The sequence below is a fragment of the Cavia porcellus genome, unplaced genomic scaffold (genome assembly GCF_034190915.1).
Source record: "Cavia porcellus strain 051 isolate PalLab524CR breed Dunkin Hartley unplaced genomic scaffold, mCavPor4.1 scaffold_26, whole genome shotgun sequence".
Classification (NCBI taxonomy): Eukaryota; Metazoa; Chordata; class Mammalia; order Rodentia; family Caviidae; genus Cavia; species Cavia porcellus.
In genome coordinates this window covers 14493140-14508040 of record NW_026947509.1, presented here as the reverse complement: position 1 = coordinate 14508040, position 14901 = coordinate 14493140, and the positions used below count along the sequence as shown (strand labels likewise).

The following is a 14901-nucleotide window of genomic DNA, read 5'->3' as shown; positions in this document are numbered from 1 at the left end:
AACAACAACAAATTTCTGAGAGTTTTTGAACTTTGAAAAATTTGCCCTTCTTGTTCATTATAGCCAGATAGGCGAAAATAGAGATAACCAAGCCCTAGGACCTATTTCTGTTTCAAACTGAGTTCAGGACCACCTGGACTATATAGTTAGTTCAAAGCCAGCCTGAACTATATAGTGAGACCCTGTCTCGAAAAGCCTACAGCACCCAGCATCTCCAGCTGGACAGTAGAAAACCCTCACCTGAAAGACAGATCCACAGAAGGCCAAGCAGTGGTGGAGAGTTTGCTTGGTACAAGAATGATTCACTGCCTCAGCTTCCAGGCAGGGCAAGATTGGAATTCCTATCTCAGAAAAAGAGAAAGCAGAAAGAGGACAGAAAATATTCCTTTTCTTCTGCCTCCAATTGGCCTCTCTCTGACACAAAGGGAAAGACTGTTCGTAAAGCATGCAACGCAGATTCTGCCTTAATGTCAGTTACTATGTTGTATACTTTTACTTGTCTTTTAGCAGCTCTTCGAATGGACTGTGCACTTACTCTAGTCACCAAGTGAGCCAACACTTTCCTCTTCTTTCTGTCGAGCATATTGGATGCTGCCTGCAGCCTACTCATGCTCACTGGCAAGCTCAATGGCCAGTGAATGACTGCTACTCTGTGGCACAAATGGGCACTTCTGCTCCCACCAATTATATTATAATTCCCAAAGTCAGCTGTGTTTCTTCCCAAGCCTGCTTATGCTGCTTACATAAATGCAATTAAATGTTTAGTGAACTCAGAAATATGATTGTTAAAAAAAGAGCTGCTGATTCCATGAAAACAAAGTGGGATGATTTAGAAGGAGTCAACAAAACTGAATTTTCCCCCATATAAAATAAGTCTGTCAAATGAAGAGTGCATCAAACACATGTAAAAGACTTGGTAGGGAAAGCGCTATTAAAATAGGAAATTCTCCGTGGATGTTGCTTCCAAGTGTGTTTATGTTTTTGGTTTAGGAAAACAAAAATGGGTGCAATAAAGGATGCAGTTTGGGTGTGGTCTATCCAGGAACAGGTGGTGCTCCAAATCAGAAGATCCGTACACAAAGACAATATGTGAGCTCACTTAGATATCATTTGTCATGGTTTCCTAACTTTCCAATTAACCATAAAGCATTGGTCTCTAGTTTACTGCACAAGACAGCTTCTGCTAAAGCTGTTTCATGTCCATTCAACATTTTCCTTTAGATTATTAGTACTGGTCCATCTCTCTACTCCTACAAACATACAAATTAGAGTGCAAAACACAAGACCAGAAGTCATAAAATGCAGGTTCGAACTCATCACCTGACTTAGGTCATAGAGGTCATCTTATCTCTTTGGGACAGTCTAGTTTCCTCTAAAGTGTGTATATCAGGAATAGGGATGGGGAATGGGTGGAGATGACAAAAAGTTAGGCCTAATATATTTTCAGATCTCTTCTGATTCTCTAAGAGCCATTCTATATAATTGGGCTCATTTAACATAGATAGGGCTCCTTAATATATTCATTAGTACTTAGGGATACAATAGATAAGCTATTTAAAAAGAATAGGGGCTGGGGATTTAGCTCAGTGGCATAAGTGCCTGCCTTGCAAGTGTGCAGTTGTGAGTTCGATCCCCAGTACTGATTTAAAAAAAAAGAATATATAAAATGCCAAAAGTAAATTTACTTGAGAAAAATAAAATCCTTCAGAAATTTAAATTTTTTAAAAAGAAGAAAATATGAAATTAATCATGTTTAATGATTGAAATAAGATTTAAATTATCAAAATGAAACTAGTATTTTGAGAATGAGAAAAGATTTATGTTTCTAACCATCTATATTTTCTACAAAAAGTTCTGGAAGGAACATTAATTCACAGTTTCAAAGTAGGTTACAGAAAGTTGCAGTTCTGCAAAGAGTGTATACACACACACACACACAAAAAAAAAAAACTCTAAATAATTTCCAGTATCAATTTTAACTATACCAGTACAGAACAAAAACAATCATTGATTACAAGAAAATGAGCTACTCAGGGAAAAAAAAAATGCCAACTTCTTAAAACCTTAGTTCTATAACACAATTAAAATAAAGTTAAACCCAAGACTCAGTTACAGTCACTTCTGAATTGCTTTCCTAGTAATGTGGCTTGTCAAAAATGTTTCTAAATAAAGAGAAAATTACTGATGCACATTGCCTAACACATTATTTAGAAGTTCATTTCACTTTGATTATTTATTAAAATAGTACCACAAAGATTATGTAAATTAGACCCAGACAAAAACAAGAGATTTACATCTTAATACACACAATCTTTTAAGATAACCATTTGTGAGCGGGGAAAGTAACACAAGTGTCATATTCAGTTTATTCGCTGCTTGGGAGTCTACATCAATTTCAAGTTTTCTTTTACGATTCAGTTATTCCAAGAGTTCCAAGAGTCTGAAAATATTTCATTAAAAATTAATGTGTTATCCACACAAATGGCAAATATTGAAAACTAGGAATATAAATAAAAAATAATAAAAATAGTAAGTCTACTAATACTGAAGAGGAAGGAAGACAGGAGGGGAGGAGAGCATGTGAAAGAGAGAGCGATTTTAAACATCCGGTTTCTATTCTGGACCGTTTGTGGAAACAGACAGACACAGCCAGCGGAAGCCAAATATATTCTCGGGCTCTGACAGGATTTGTTTTCTATCTTGTCATTATTTTTACTGTATTCTTCCTAATAATATTTCTCCAACGTTCTCGATTTCCTGACCAACAACACCGGTCTCCTTGGGAGCTTACAAATGAGGACTGTGGAAGACTCAGGTATGTTCCAGGAGTCCAGCTGTCTTGCAAGGACTTGATGGACCTGAAGTTTTCCTGGGAACTTTGCAGCACAAAGCCATGCAGTCATGGAAACTTCATCCAATGCATCCCTTTCCAAGTCCCTTTGAATGATTTTCTTAGGACCTGACATGCAAGCCCCGGCAGAGCAATAGGTACCTGGTCTGTTACAAAAAGGTAAAGCCGAAAAAATGATGCCATTTCACTAATGCTGGCATAAAGGAAACAAATCTATTTTGCTTACCCTTTTTATAGGAATTATGCCATATTAAGCAGCAAACAAGTACCACCTTATTCTTTCTCGACCCTTGCAATTTAAATGCCAGTGAGAGAGAGGCACATTGCTTATCAAACACGCGGCACGGACCTGGTCCTCTGTTAAAATTAAATACAATAGAGCTGCTCTACAAAAAAGATAATGAGGGAACTATTTTGAAAATATGAAGGAATTGTTGATGCAGACTATAAAAACACCCCTTTGCATCAAAATAAGTGTCCCCCTTTATTGCACACTGATTATTTTCTATAGAATTTAAATTGTACATAAAATTATAAGTGTGCCTTGTTTAATGTAAATTGATTGTCTCAATTATTGGGAAAGGATTTGAATTTTAATGGACTATTTCCTGGAGCTATGCCAAGCAAATCAGCAAAACTCTAATAGCTCCAACTGGAGGTACAACAGCCAAACATTTACATAAATCACACAGGCGATATGGTCCTAAGAATGATTCTAAAGTGTTCTAAAAAAGGTTAATAGGCTTTTCACCAAGTAGAAGAAATTAACTTTAACTTTCTACATAAGAAGATTCTGCGGTTGTGAGATTCTAGTTGGGGTTTTCTTTGAAAAAATGGCAAGACCAAACACATTAGTAAAAAGGACTTTTGTGGATCTGCTTGTTTTTCTAATGCTCTCTCTTTCTACAGATCAGGTTATCTATGGAAAGCAGGGCTTAACCCTGAAGGTAAAACCAACATGCGATCCACTAGTACCGTGACACTCTTGAATGCCTCACTTGAATGTCTAAGGGAAGGCTACTTCAGAAAGTTGGTTAGACATATCCCGGCCACATGCCACAGAGTTACACTTGACATAGCTCTTTTGTATAAATCCAGCACCTTTGATGTCAAACACATTTCCTCTATACTTTTAATCACAGGGAGAGGCAGACCCAGCCATTTGCTACCCAGATGGTTGTGACATTTTTATAGTGAAATTATAACCAGAGAAGCCAAAGGTATAGATCCACATCTGCCTAAAATTGTCAGCCTCCAAAGGTCTTGTCACAAACTTTCTGCATCAGGAAACACTGTTAATATAGGTATAAAAATCACCCTGATACAATGCATAAACCATTGACGACACAAATTCACGTCTCAGCTATTGGTCACTGTAGATTTACCTTAATTGTAGTTAATTTGAGGTATTTTAGGAAATGAAAACATAAGATGTAATAATTTCAGTCTTGAAAGACTCTTTTTGCCAGGGAATATTGGCAGTATTAATCTAAATATACACATAGGGATTATGTATAGAGAATAACTTAAGATTTGGGCCAGAGAGTAAATATTTCTCTGTGATTCATCAAAAAAGTCTTGGATGGATTTCTATAATGATAAAGACTGAAGCTGAATATAAGGCATTTATTTCTATACCAAAGTTTAGAAATTCTAGTGAGAGCCATAAATTATTAGCAATGACAGTTATGATCGATTTCTTCCTAAGTGCTGATCTGGCTTGCATAAAACAACCTCGTTTTAAGAAAGCCCAAAGACTAAATGATATATTTATATTTTAAAAAGACTCACATGTTTTTGGCAACTAGCTGGTTGATTATGATTTCATATTTCATAATTAGTAAGAATTAGTTTTGGATACAAGCCTAACTGTGAATTTTAATAACATGCCACTTCCAACACACCATTTCACTGTACAGGAATATGAAATCTGATTACAGGTTTCATTCTGCAAATGAAGTGGTTATTCTAGAAATGAAGAACCAAAGCAACAGAACCACGAAAAGAGAGGAGGAAAACAATGTGAGAGAGTGAGACAAAGAAGGGGCAGATGAAGAAATCAGATAAATCATGCTATTTGATGAGAAAATACCTCAGAAAGATGAGCAGCACATTTAGCTGTTCAAATGCCCATCTGTCCATTCGTCCTCCCGTACCCCACTTGCAGAGGGGGGACAAGCCTCAATTAGCAGCCAGAGTCAGCAATAAGACGCTAGATGGATGTCTACTTTCTTCTAGGGATACATTTGCCTAGCAGGTAAACACTGAAATTGACATTTAATGGAAAAGAGTGTCTCAAAAGTTACTTTAATGCTGCTCTTCGATATTTATACAGAATGTCTTTGAAGTACCTCCTTTTGGATAAGGAGACAGTGAGTCTGCCTGTGTTCATATCCAAAAAACAAACAAAAAAACTGTTTTGTAGAATATAGCTATTTAAAAACCAATTTCTAGAAAACAAAGGCCCTGAAAGTATGACTAATATCATCAAGGCGTGGCCACCAAAACCAAACATTTTCTCTGATCTGTTAAACATCCATCACTAGCAGGCTGCATGTCATACATGGTCAAAACAATGCATGACTGTGCTTTTTTCTTTCCCAAATATATACATTCAACTAAACAAAGGAAGACACTTTGAAAACGCACAAAAGACTTCTCTTTCCTCATGTAATCTCAGAAGTTACAGCATTTACAATTAGCAGAGAAATGAAAAAACATAGCATGCCTCAAAGCCATGAACTCAGGACATTTAAGCGAGGCTCGATTTCACTCTTCTGGGACCCTCAAAGGGTCAGTGCTAACAGTGCAGTGGTGCTGCCATGGCTACCAGTCCACCTGGGGGCCTTCCAGCCAGGCCAGGGACGTGGGCAGTTCTTCCTGGAGCCGGCCCAGTGCTCTCTGACAGGCACATACTGCACGCCTACCCAAGACAGGGGCAAAGAGTCCACTGCGGAACAAAACTTCACACTGGTGGTCTAAGATGACTTCCTGAGAAAAATAAGGCTTATGTGTCCTATCAGAGGAGCTTATTTGGTTTTACAGGAAGGCTTGCCATTTTGTGTTTTTCTTTTCCTTTGGTGTATTTCTGGGTGACTAGTGAGTGAGATGCTATTAAGCTGGAACTGCGAATGAAACCCAAGAACATACTATTTTGTTTCACAAAAGCACACCTGCTTTGGGCATGTTGCACAGACTCCGAGGCTCACTTAAGCCCATGACAACCTACTCAGGTAGCACTGCTCTTTTCTGCCTTTCCACACCAGGCGGCCTACTCATGAGAAGGTGAAGCAACTCACCCAAGGTCAACAGCAGGTACAGTGTGAGGCTGGAGCAAACTCAGGCAGAAAATCTCCAGAAACCGCCTGTTCTTAACCACTGGCACCACACGCTCCAGTAGTAGTTAAAGTCTTTCTAAAACCTCATTTAGTCTTGCTGTAACCGGGGGGATCACTAAGGCACGTTCATCTGAAACACCCCAGCTGAGAGTTTGACTCCTGTTGTAACAAGATCGCTAGCCAGTTGGAGTGGGAAAATCTGTCGGGGAGCATTGTGGGCAGGGACTCTGGGGACCTCGAGTCCAGGCCTAGGTCAGAAGCTGGCTTACTGGGGAAGCTGGGACAGGCACCATAGGACAGTGTTTAGAAGCGTGGGTTCTGGTAGCAGACAGCCCTGCATTCCTACACCTGCAGTGTCACATATTAAGCTATGTGTGAGTCACATAGCCTCTGGGAGTGTCAGCTCTGAACAAGGAAGACAGTGCTATCACCCCAGTAGAACTGCTCTGAGGATCATACTTAAAATTGCTTAACTGGTACAGATTTTTCACTAATAAAAATATTAATCTATGTTAGAGAGAAACACTGAGATTCCATGATGAGAGTCTATGACTCTTAGCTGAATATGACACTATTGTATTGGGTTTATTTGGCACTTATATTTTTCAAAACCTTTCATGCACGTGGTCTGGTTTGACCCTCATAACTATTTGTCATAGTATTTAATCGTTATTTTATTTGAGGCTGAACATTTATCTGACCTGTCCAAGATCATACGGTTAGCATACATTCAGAGCTTTTGCCTCCTTATCTAAGATTCTTTCTTGTTATAACTTGCTATGTTTTCATGAAAGATGTAATACTTCCTTGTAATACCTTCTAATTTAAATGAAGTAAAATGACATAAAAAATAGAAATAAATATTAATCACTCTGAGAGCCTGGATAAAATGGAAAAGATGCCTCTGGAAAGGGTTGGTTGGGCAGCTCGTACCACAGTGAAATCTTTTCAAAGACTCTAGTGCTCAGGCTTGCTTATAGGTGAGAGGTCAGAGTAGACTCCAGAAGAAGAAGGAAGAAAACAAAATAGACATTAAAATAGACACATTTAGCCTTTCAGGGGGAGAACCACCAGCAGCTCCTGAGATCTGTGCCATGTTGGAACTTAGGATGCTGGGAAGCCAAGCAAGCAACTCCCCTCCCTGGTAAGTGGCTGTGGTGTGGCAGACTACGGCCCCTCCAGCGGGAGAATCACCAGTGTCTTCTGAAATCCACCATGTTGGAACTTATGAAGCTGGGAAACCAAGCAACCAGCCTGCCTCCCTGCTAAGCAATAGTGAACCTACTGGTGCACGGCCTAGAGTCAAAATCCCACTTCCTCTATTCCCCTTCTCCTGTCCCCCCGTTAGCAAATGGGAACCAGAAATCTGAGCATCTCCTGGGAGGTTGACCATAGCAAATACGGAGGATTTCCTTCTACCATTTCTTTGAAGACAAATATTTTTATTACTGTTTTGCTTTATTCTGATTCATGGTACTGCTCTATTCAATATTCTATTTTGATAAGTTCTATAATGTTCTGTATTTCATTTTATTTCGATATACATGATTGAAAGAACAACTATTGTGAAGATAACAAAACATATTGTGATACCTATTACTGTAATCCCAGTAACCTGCTGTGAAGTTCTGTACCTATTTCACTGTACGATCTTAGTTGGCTTTATTCTGTCTTGTTCTGTTGTATTTTACTACTTTAAAAATAAAATAAAATAAAACAAATAGACACATTTAGAGGAATGCTCATAACTACTGAAGGGTAATCAGTAGACCTACATGACTAGAGAAGCAAAGCTATCTAGAGGATAAGGGATATCCATAACGACAGCTCTCTAAAGGGCTGGCCTAGAGGCCGACACGACCAAATATGATTAGCTGTGACAGATGCACCAGGTTCATTTTCAGTGCCACTCTCCTGGGTCCTCAATCCTTGCTGCTGCTTCTGAGCTCCCTCGTTCCATGGTAGCCTCTTGGTTCTGCCACGTGGGATTTACTGTGCACATTTCAAGTCTTGGGCTCCTTCTGCCACTTGGAGTTCAACAGCATGCCAAATCATAGAATTTCAAATTTGGCTTCTAAAGCTGCTGCTATGAGGCCTGTTTGAGACAATCTGAAGTGCAGGGGAATTATCACCCATGGGGAAAATCTGGACCCACGAGATGAGAGAAAGCTGGGCAGACAAAGCCCTCTCCTTTCCTCCCTCCAGTGAGCTATTTAGAAGCACAGTTTCTGGTGCAGCCTGAAAAACATTTGTGTGGTTTCAGTTTTGTGGCTTATCAAGTAGGCACCGTATGGTGATACACTGTCTGACCTTGTTTCCTTTCTCACTTTCTTTCCCTCACTGTGGATGCCATGGGATTACATTAACACTCAATCACTGCCCAGGTTCTAAGAGAATAGGAGTGAAGAAATTGGCATGATGGTCACTGAAATCCCTGTTTGATGTGTGTGTGTGTTTTACTGAGAGATCGAACACACTCTACCACTGAGCTACATTCTCAGCCCCTTTTGTGTTTTTAGTTTTGAGACAGAGTCTTACTAAGGTGCCCAGACAGGATTTGAACTTGCACTCCTCATGCCTCAGCCTCCCAATGTGCCAATGTCACAGGTCTGTGCCACTGAACTTGGCTAGCCACCGTCTTGGCTAAGACAGATACAGAGATACCAACCAGAGAAATAAGTCATACAAGTTCAAGTAGTCTGAATATGCAAGCAAAATGAAAAGTTCAGTTATCTCAGGCATTACAAAGACACAAACTACAAAGTTAAAGATGGGACATGATAAGCAAGAGAGCTGTAACGGAGGCATTTTGGCTCTTCAAGCACGAGACAAATGTTACAATGGTTAAAAGGCTAACATCACCATATTTAACGTTGTCATCTCTTTCATCTTTTTACTCAAACTGCCTCAAAGCCTCCTTTTCCACCGAGCTCAGAATAAACCCTAAATATTTTACATGATTCAAGTGAATGACTCTTCTAGATCTGACTTCTGAGGGTTCCACCTACTCTTGGGAGGTAGGAAGCCACCCATACCCTTCCACTCACAATTCACTTCCACCCTAACAAGGAGACAAAGTTCCACAGTCTCACATCCTTGAGACCAATCAGAGAATTTACAATGCAAGGTAATCAAGTGAAAAAACTTCTTGCTGAAGACAGACAAAATATTGAGCTGTTTTATCTTCCAGAGATGATTGGAAAGAGAAGCAGCCAGTATAAAAGTAGGTGAGAGGAAATCAGGGCAGTTTTAATGGATTCTTCTAGACTAGTGTGATCAGGCTTGAAGCCCTAAGGACCTCAGACATGAGGACAAGGGAAGCCATACACATCCTCCGCCCCACCGGCACAGTACTGATTGAAACCCACGGCTCTGCTCATGCCAGGCAAGTGCTCTGTCACTGAGCTACATCCTCAGCAGCCTTTTCTATGTTTGAGACAAGGTCTCAACTAAGTTTCCCAGGTTGTCCTGGAATGTACGCTCCTCCTGCCTCAGCTTCCTAAGTAGCAGGGCTTACAGGTGTGTATGACTACTTCCCGGTACACTCATTCCGAAGCATTTTTCTGCAGGCCTTTCTACTGGATACTCAGAAGAAAGACAGGGTGCACGGGCAGCCATTCTCCCTGCCAACCAGGCATAGGCACAAAATCCTGTCCACTCAGTAGCCTCTTTTTTCAAATACAGCAAAAGCATTTTAAAGCTTCTGAAGAAGGAACAGAAAAAATCTCTGAAAAAAGAGGGAAGGAAAATAATGCCTTCCTCTGGGCGATGCGTAGAAAGCTTCAGCCTATTCACTAAGGAAGGTAACTATTTAAAGGCCAGTTCTCTGGGGAAAAAGAAGTCTTGATTCAGCATGTCTACCACTCTCTGTGCTGTGAATACTTCCACCAGGGAAAAAATTTAAAATCCCTGCAAGAGATTGATCCTTAACCTCAGCTGGTTTATAATCTTGGTATAATTGGAGGGGAAAGAGGTCAACTTTTCTAAATTGTTTCTGATTATCATACTTTTCTTCTTTCCTCTGCATAATATTCTCAGACTGTTGTTAGATCCCATAGGGGAAGCAACCTAATTCACCTATTTCTATGACCTGAAGATAATACAGAAAAACTTCAAAAGAAACAAGATGTAATAAGCTCTTTTCCTAGCAATATCTGAACCACCATTTTCCTCATAAAAAGATTATCATTTTATATCATAGCATAATGGCATATAAATTGAGACTAACCCAGCAATTTTGTTAATTTACTTGTAATAGCCTGTTGTCAATTATGAAAACAGATTCATAAGCAGCACATCACCAAAGGAGTCTCTGTCTCGAGAAAATTGGTGGTGATAGGGGATCGGAGGCGAGGATGATACATCCATCTGTGTTAGCAAAGGGATACAGATGATCCACTGCTGAATTACAGTCCACACAGGACTTGAAACGTGGTTGTTAGAAAACCATTGCACCACTGATGCATGTGTGCTGTAGGGGGTTAAACAACAACCCCAAACAAACTAAATTATTATGCTGAAGCCAAATTAACCACAGTTAAGCAAGAATAGCAGCATCTGAAAGCCAAAATGACCTCAGTACAACATGTAACGTAGTAACTAAGTGCCCTTCCCACAGATTAGTGGAAGTTCAACTCAGAGCTTGGACCGCAAGCAGCCAGCAAATTACCATGTCAGGGTTCTCTGTAAGGTGCTTCCACTTACACAAACCAAATTTCAGTATTTCTAAAATGTGCACTGAATAGGCTTTAAAACTGCTCATAAGAATTGAAAAAGACATAATTTTGGATCTGTCTTTTAGCCATCTCTACCCAGGGGCCTTTGGTCTATATATTGATCGCTTTTCTAAGTAAGAAATGTCCAACTCAAGAAATTTCCTTAAGGACAGAGAAAATTTCCTAAGCTTAAATCCCATCTCTACTATCAGCAAGCTTTTTGGTTTATATAAACTGGAGAGAACAAGAGTTTGAAAATAAAATTGAATAAAAACTCAAGAAAACGACAACAAAACATTTCAGACCAACTGAGTCTTGCCCAGGCTACCAAAGTAGGCTGGCCCCCAAATCCTTCCTCCTTGGTTCTGGGATTTATGGAGGAATAGGAGCATCCCAGGGGGATCTCCCAGGAGACAGCAGGTGGTGTTATGGTGGCTCTGCACTGAGGCTCCCAATGCCTTGGCCAGCTGCTATGCTTTGGTGAGGGTCTCCCAAAGGTCTACGTGTTAAAAAAGGCTTGGTCTCCAGCTTGGCACTACTGGCACAGGGGTGGATCCCTTAAGAGATCAGGTGTAGTGTGAGGTCTACAGGTCATGAGGGGCACAGCATGAAGGCACCAGTGGATTTTAGCCTGTTCTTCTCTCTTTAATATTTCCCAGTCACTGCCATCGGTGAGTGGTTTTGTTCTGCTATACATTTTCACATTGATGTGCTGCCATAGGTCCCAAGCAGCAAGGCCAACTGCGCGTGGACTAGGGGCTTTAAAATGGAGCCAAACAAACCTTTTCTCTTTGTAAACTCAGTATCTCAAGTATTTGCAGTAATGATAGAAAAATGTCTATATACCAGGTGAAGTAGGCAGAACACCTGCAACCATACCAGGCAACTAGGGAATCTCCTGGCCAAGTTGTTACAAAATAGATGCCCACTAAACACAGAATAAACTAATTTGGGCCGCAGCTCATCACACCAACACCTATGCACAAACTTGCATTTATCAGCCTATGTTCTCTTCCTCCATGCTCAGTGCTGGCTATCTCCACCCACCTCTGTGCTCAGGAACCTGCAACATTGTCTTTCTCTGCTTCAGCATCACTGGATTTCTGTTGACTCTGAAACCCTTCCATGGAAACACAGTTTTATGAACTCCCTTTGGGATTTACTAAATCATTTCATTATTGTTGCAAGATATGATAAAGACAAATGTTTTAAGTAGAAACACCTTATTTAAGGTAAGTATAAGTGAAAAGATGATTTAAAATTTATTTTGAAAATAATTCCCTATCTAATAAGTAGTGCCACTATTTCATTTACATAAATTAAATCCTTAATGTATTAATTATGCAAGAAAAGGCACAATTGGCCGATAACATAAGTACGTTCTAGCACCACAGTATCTAACTGTAATCTAAATCTAAAATGTAGATTTGAAATTAAATCCATATTATAGAATCAAAACAAAAATAGCTTTATGACATTTTTTTGGAATTTTTGATTTAAATGTGTAATTCAGCTGGTACTTTTGCTTTTAAGTCACAGAGAACAGGCTAAGATTTCAGGCTTCTATTTTTCAAGCACTTCTCTGAAAATAATGACTGGCCTTAATTCCTCAAACTTAAAATGTCAAATTACATAAAAATCAATACCATAAATCCTATTTTTAACATCAGCTTTTGAAGATAAAATTTCCACTAGGAAAACAGAATGTGAGGATTTGGGAAAGACCATAATGAGGCTAGTTTACAGAAGAATTATCAAATTTAAACTTTTTACTGGTTTGTTACATTTCAATCAGAAGCCTCAGGTCAGACAATGGTTTTCTGTATACGAAACAATGCATTACTATACAAAAGGGAAAGAACTACACAGAACTATGTAACTGACAAGGCACCCAGGACTGCCGACATGACCAGAGATGAGAGAATGGCCATGTTCAACGGAGGGTCACTGACTCTGGGCCTTGTTCACTTTGTAGAGGCAGAGGGCTCTCACATGGCTCTACTGCCCAGGGGGAGGCATGTGAATCAATACTTACTTTAAAGTAGAAATAGAAAAAAAAACAGCTATGCTATTTTTAACATGAATTCCCCAACCTGCCTATGCAGACACCAGAGATTCCAAACTATCGGCTGAAAAATTTAACTTTCTTGACCTTTACAGTTTTAATGATATTTTCAGTCTTTCTACTCCAACATAAAACAAAACAAAAAAAAAAAATCCCCCAATCAGACATCATTTTCCAATACCTGCCCCCACAACTAGTCCCTCACTTGCTTTCTGTTTTCCCTTAGAAGCCAAATCCCATGAAAAAGCGATTTCAACCTGCTGCTTCAGATTTTCAGCTCACACTCAGTTTTCAATCCACTCTAATCTGGTGTCTGCAACCACTCTTCACCTAAAATTGCTTTTGTTAATGTAACCAGTGACGTGCCTGTCACCACGCCTGACAGATTCTTTCCAGCCTTGCTTAATAGCTCAGTGGCAGCTGGTTGATCACTTCTTGTCCCCGAAGGCAGTGTCACCCTTTGGTTTATGTGACAACAGGCTCTTTTAGTGTTTACTTATTTCTCAGGTTGCTTCTTCTCAACCTCTTCTTCCAATTTTACCTTTACAAGTGTTGGTGTTTCTTAGGATCAGTAAGTTTCTCTTCTTACTCTCTTTCTTTTTCATGACCTCTTTCTATCTCCAGGCCAGACATAGCCCCTGAATTTAGTCCCTTATGCCCACCTGCTACTCAATACACCCACTTGAACAGTGCATTTGATCATTAAATTCAGCAGGGCCAGAGTGTAATGCTTCTGCTCATCCCATCCCAGCTGACCTCAACCACGAACCTGCTTCGTGGAATGTTTTCTAGTTCTCAGTAACTAACACTGTTATCTACTATGGGCTATTTTAAAAATGCAAACCTGATTACATCATTCTCCCTTTTTAAAAAAATGTTTTTACTTCTTATCACTGGCAACAAGATACAATTAAAAATCTGTAGTAAATGCCTATAGGTCTGGTCCTTGTCCCCTGTGTTGGTTACTTTTCTCTTGTTGCTGAAACAAAATACCTGAGACCCAAAATTAGGAAAGGAAAGGTTTATTTAGCTCACAGTTTGTGGAGGTTTCAGTCCATAATCTGCTGGATCCAAGACAGAATGGATCATGGCAGAAGGCAACAGTTCAAGGTGGCCAGAAGACAGCATACGCAGTAAGAGCCAAAGAAGCACAGAAAGACTCTTTCTGTCCCTTGTATTGTACTCTAGGGCAGGTGTAGCACTCACACCTGATGAATCAATCACAAATTCTAGAAGACTTGCCCCATGACTGCATGAGGCATTGGGTGGGAACATCCAGACTCAAACCATAACATCCTTCCTCTTCCCTCCATCTTTTTCTCCCTTATTTTTTTAGTTAAACACACAATTCTCTCTCTTTCTCAAAAGTACTACACTTTTTTAACCTAAGAACCCTCCACTTTAAAGTTTCCTTTCTTTACTTAAGGAGCTGGCAAAGTTTTCCAGGACAGGGACAGACAGTAAACACAGTAGGCTTTGCAGACAAAGACTCAACTACTCAACCTTGACACTATGGAGTAAAGCAGCCACCAATGAAGACAACCATGTTTCCAGGCCATAGAGAAATGGGCTGTGGGTTAGGGTGCAATTAGTCAATTCCTACAGTACAAGGCTAACAACCCCCACCTTATCACTTATAGATTTAATTGTTATTTTCTCACTGAAATTTTCAGTGCTCAGGCAAGTCCCCTTTTTAGATATGCTTATACCACAAAACAATTTATTTTTTATAGAACTGGTCATAATTGTAATTAGATAGACACTGACAAAATTCTTTTGCAATATCCATCTTCCCTATAAAGATGTAAGCTCCACCAGAGTGGAACCATAGTGACTTTGCTTTGTCACATCTACCACATGGTAGAGAACGTGACACATAGTAGCTATCAATAAATATTTGTTAGAGAGATGAATCACTAATTTGCACTTTCA

At 39.7% G+C, this 14901-nt stretch overlaps 1 protein-coding gene across 7 annotated transcripts in view; it reads right to left on the bottom strand.

Annotated features, from left to right (window-relative positions):
• Positions 1 to 14901, bottom strand: part of Sdccag8 (SHH signaling and ciliogenesis regulator SDCCAG8) — a 194380-nt gene that overhangs the window by 45654 nt on the left and 133825 nt on the right. For 3 of the 7 annotated variants that reach the window (XM_063237547.1, XM_063237549.1, XM_063237548.1), the window contains one exon: positions 1839 to 2997. The exons of 2 other annotated variants lie outside the window; for them this stretch is intronic. In XM_063237547.1, coding sequence (XP_063093617.1) covers positions 2727 to 2997 — 271 coding nt within the window. In that variant the 3' untranslated portion in view covers positions 1839 to 2726. Of the gene's footprint in view, positions 1 to 1834; positions 2998 to 14901 lie in introns of those variants that run through there. 2 more of the 7 variants (XM_063237546.1, XM_063237545.1) reach the window with 2 other exon arrangements.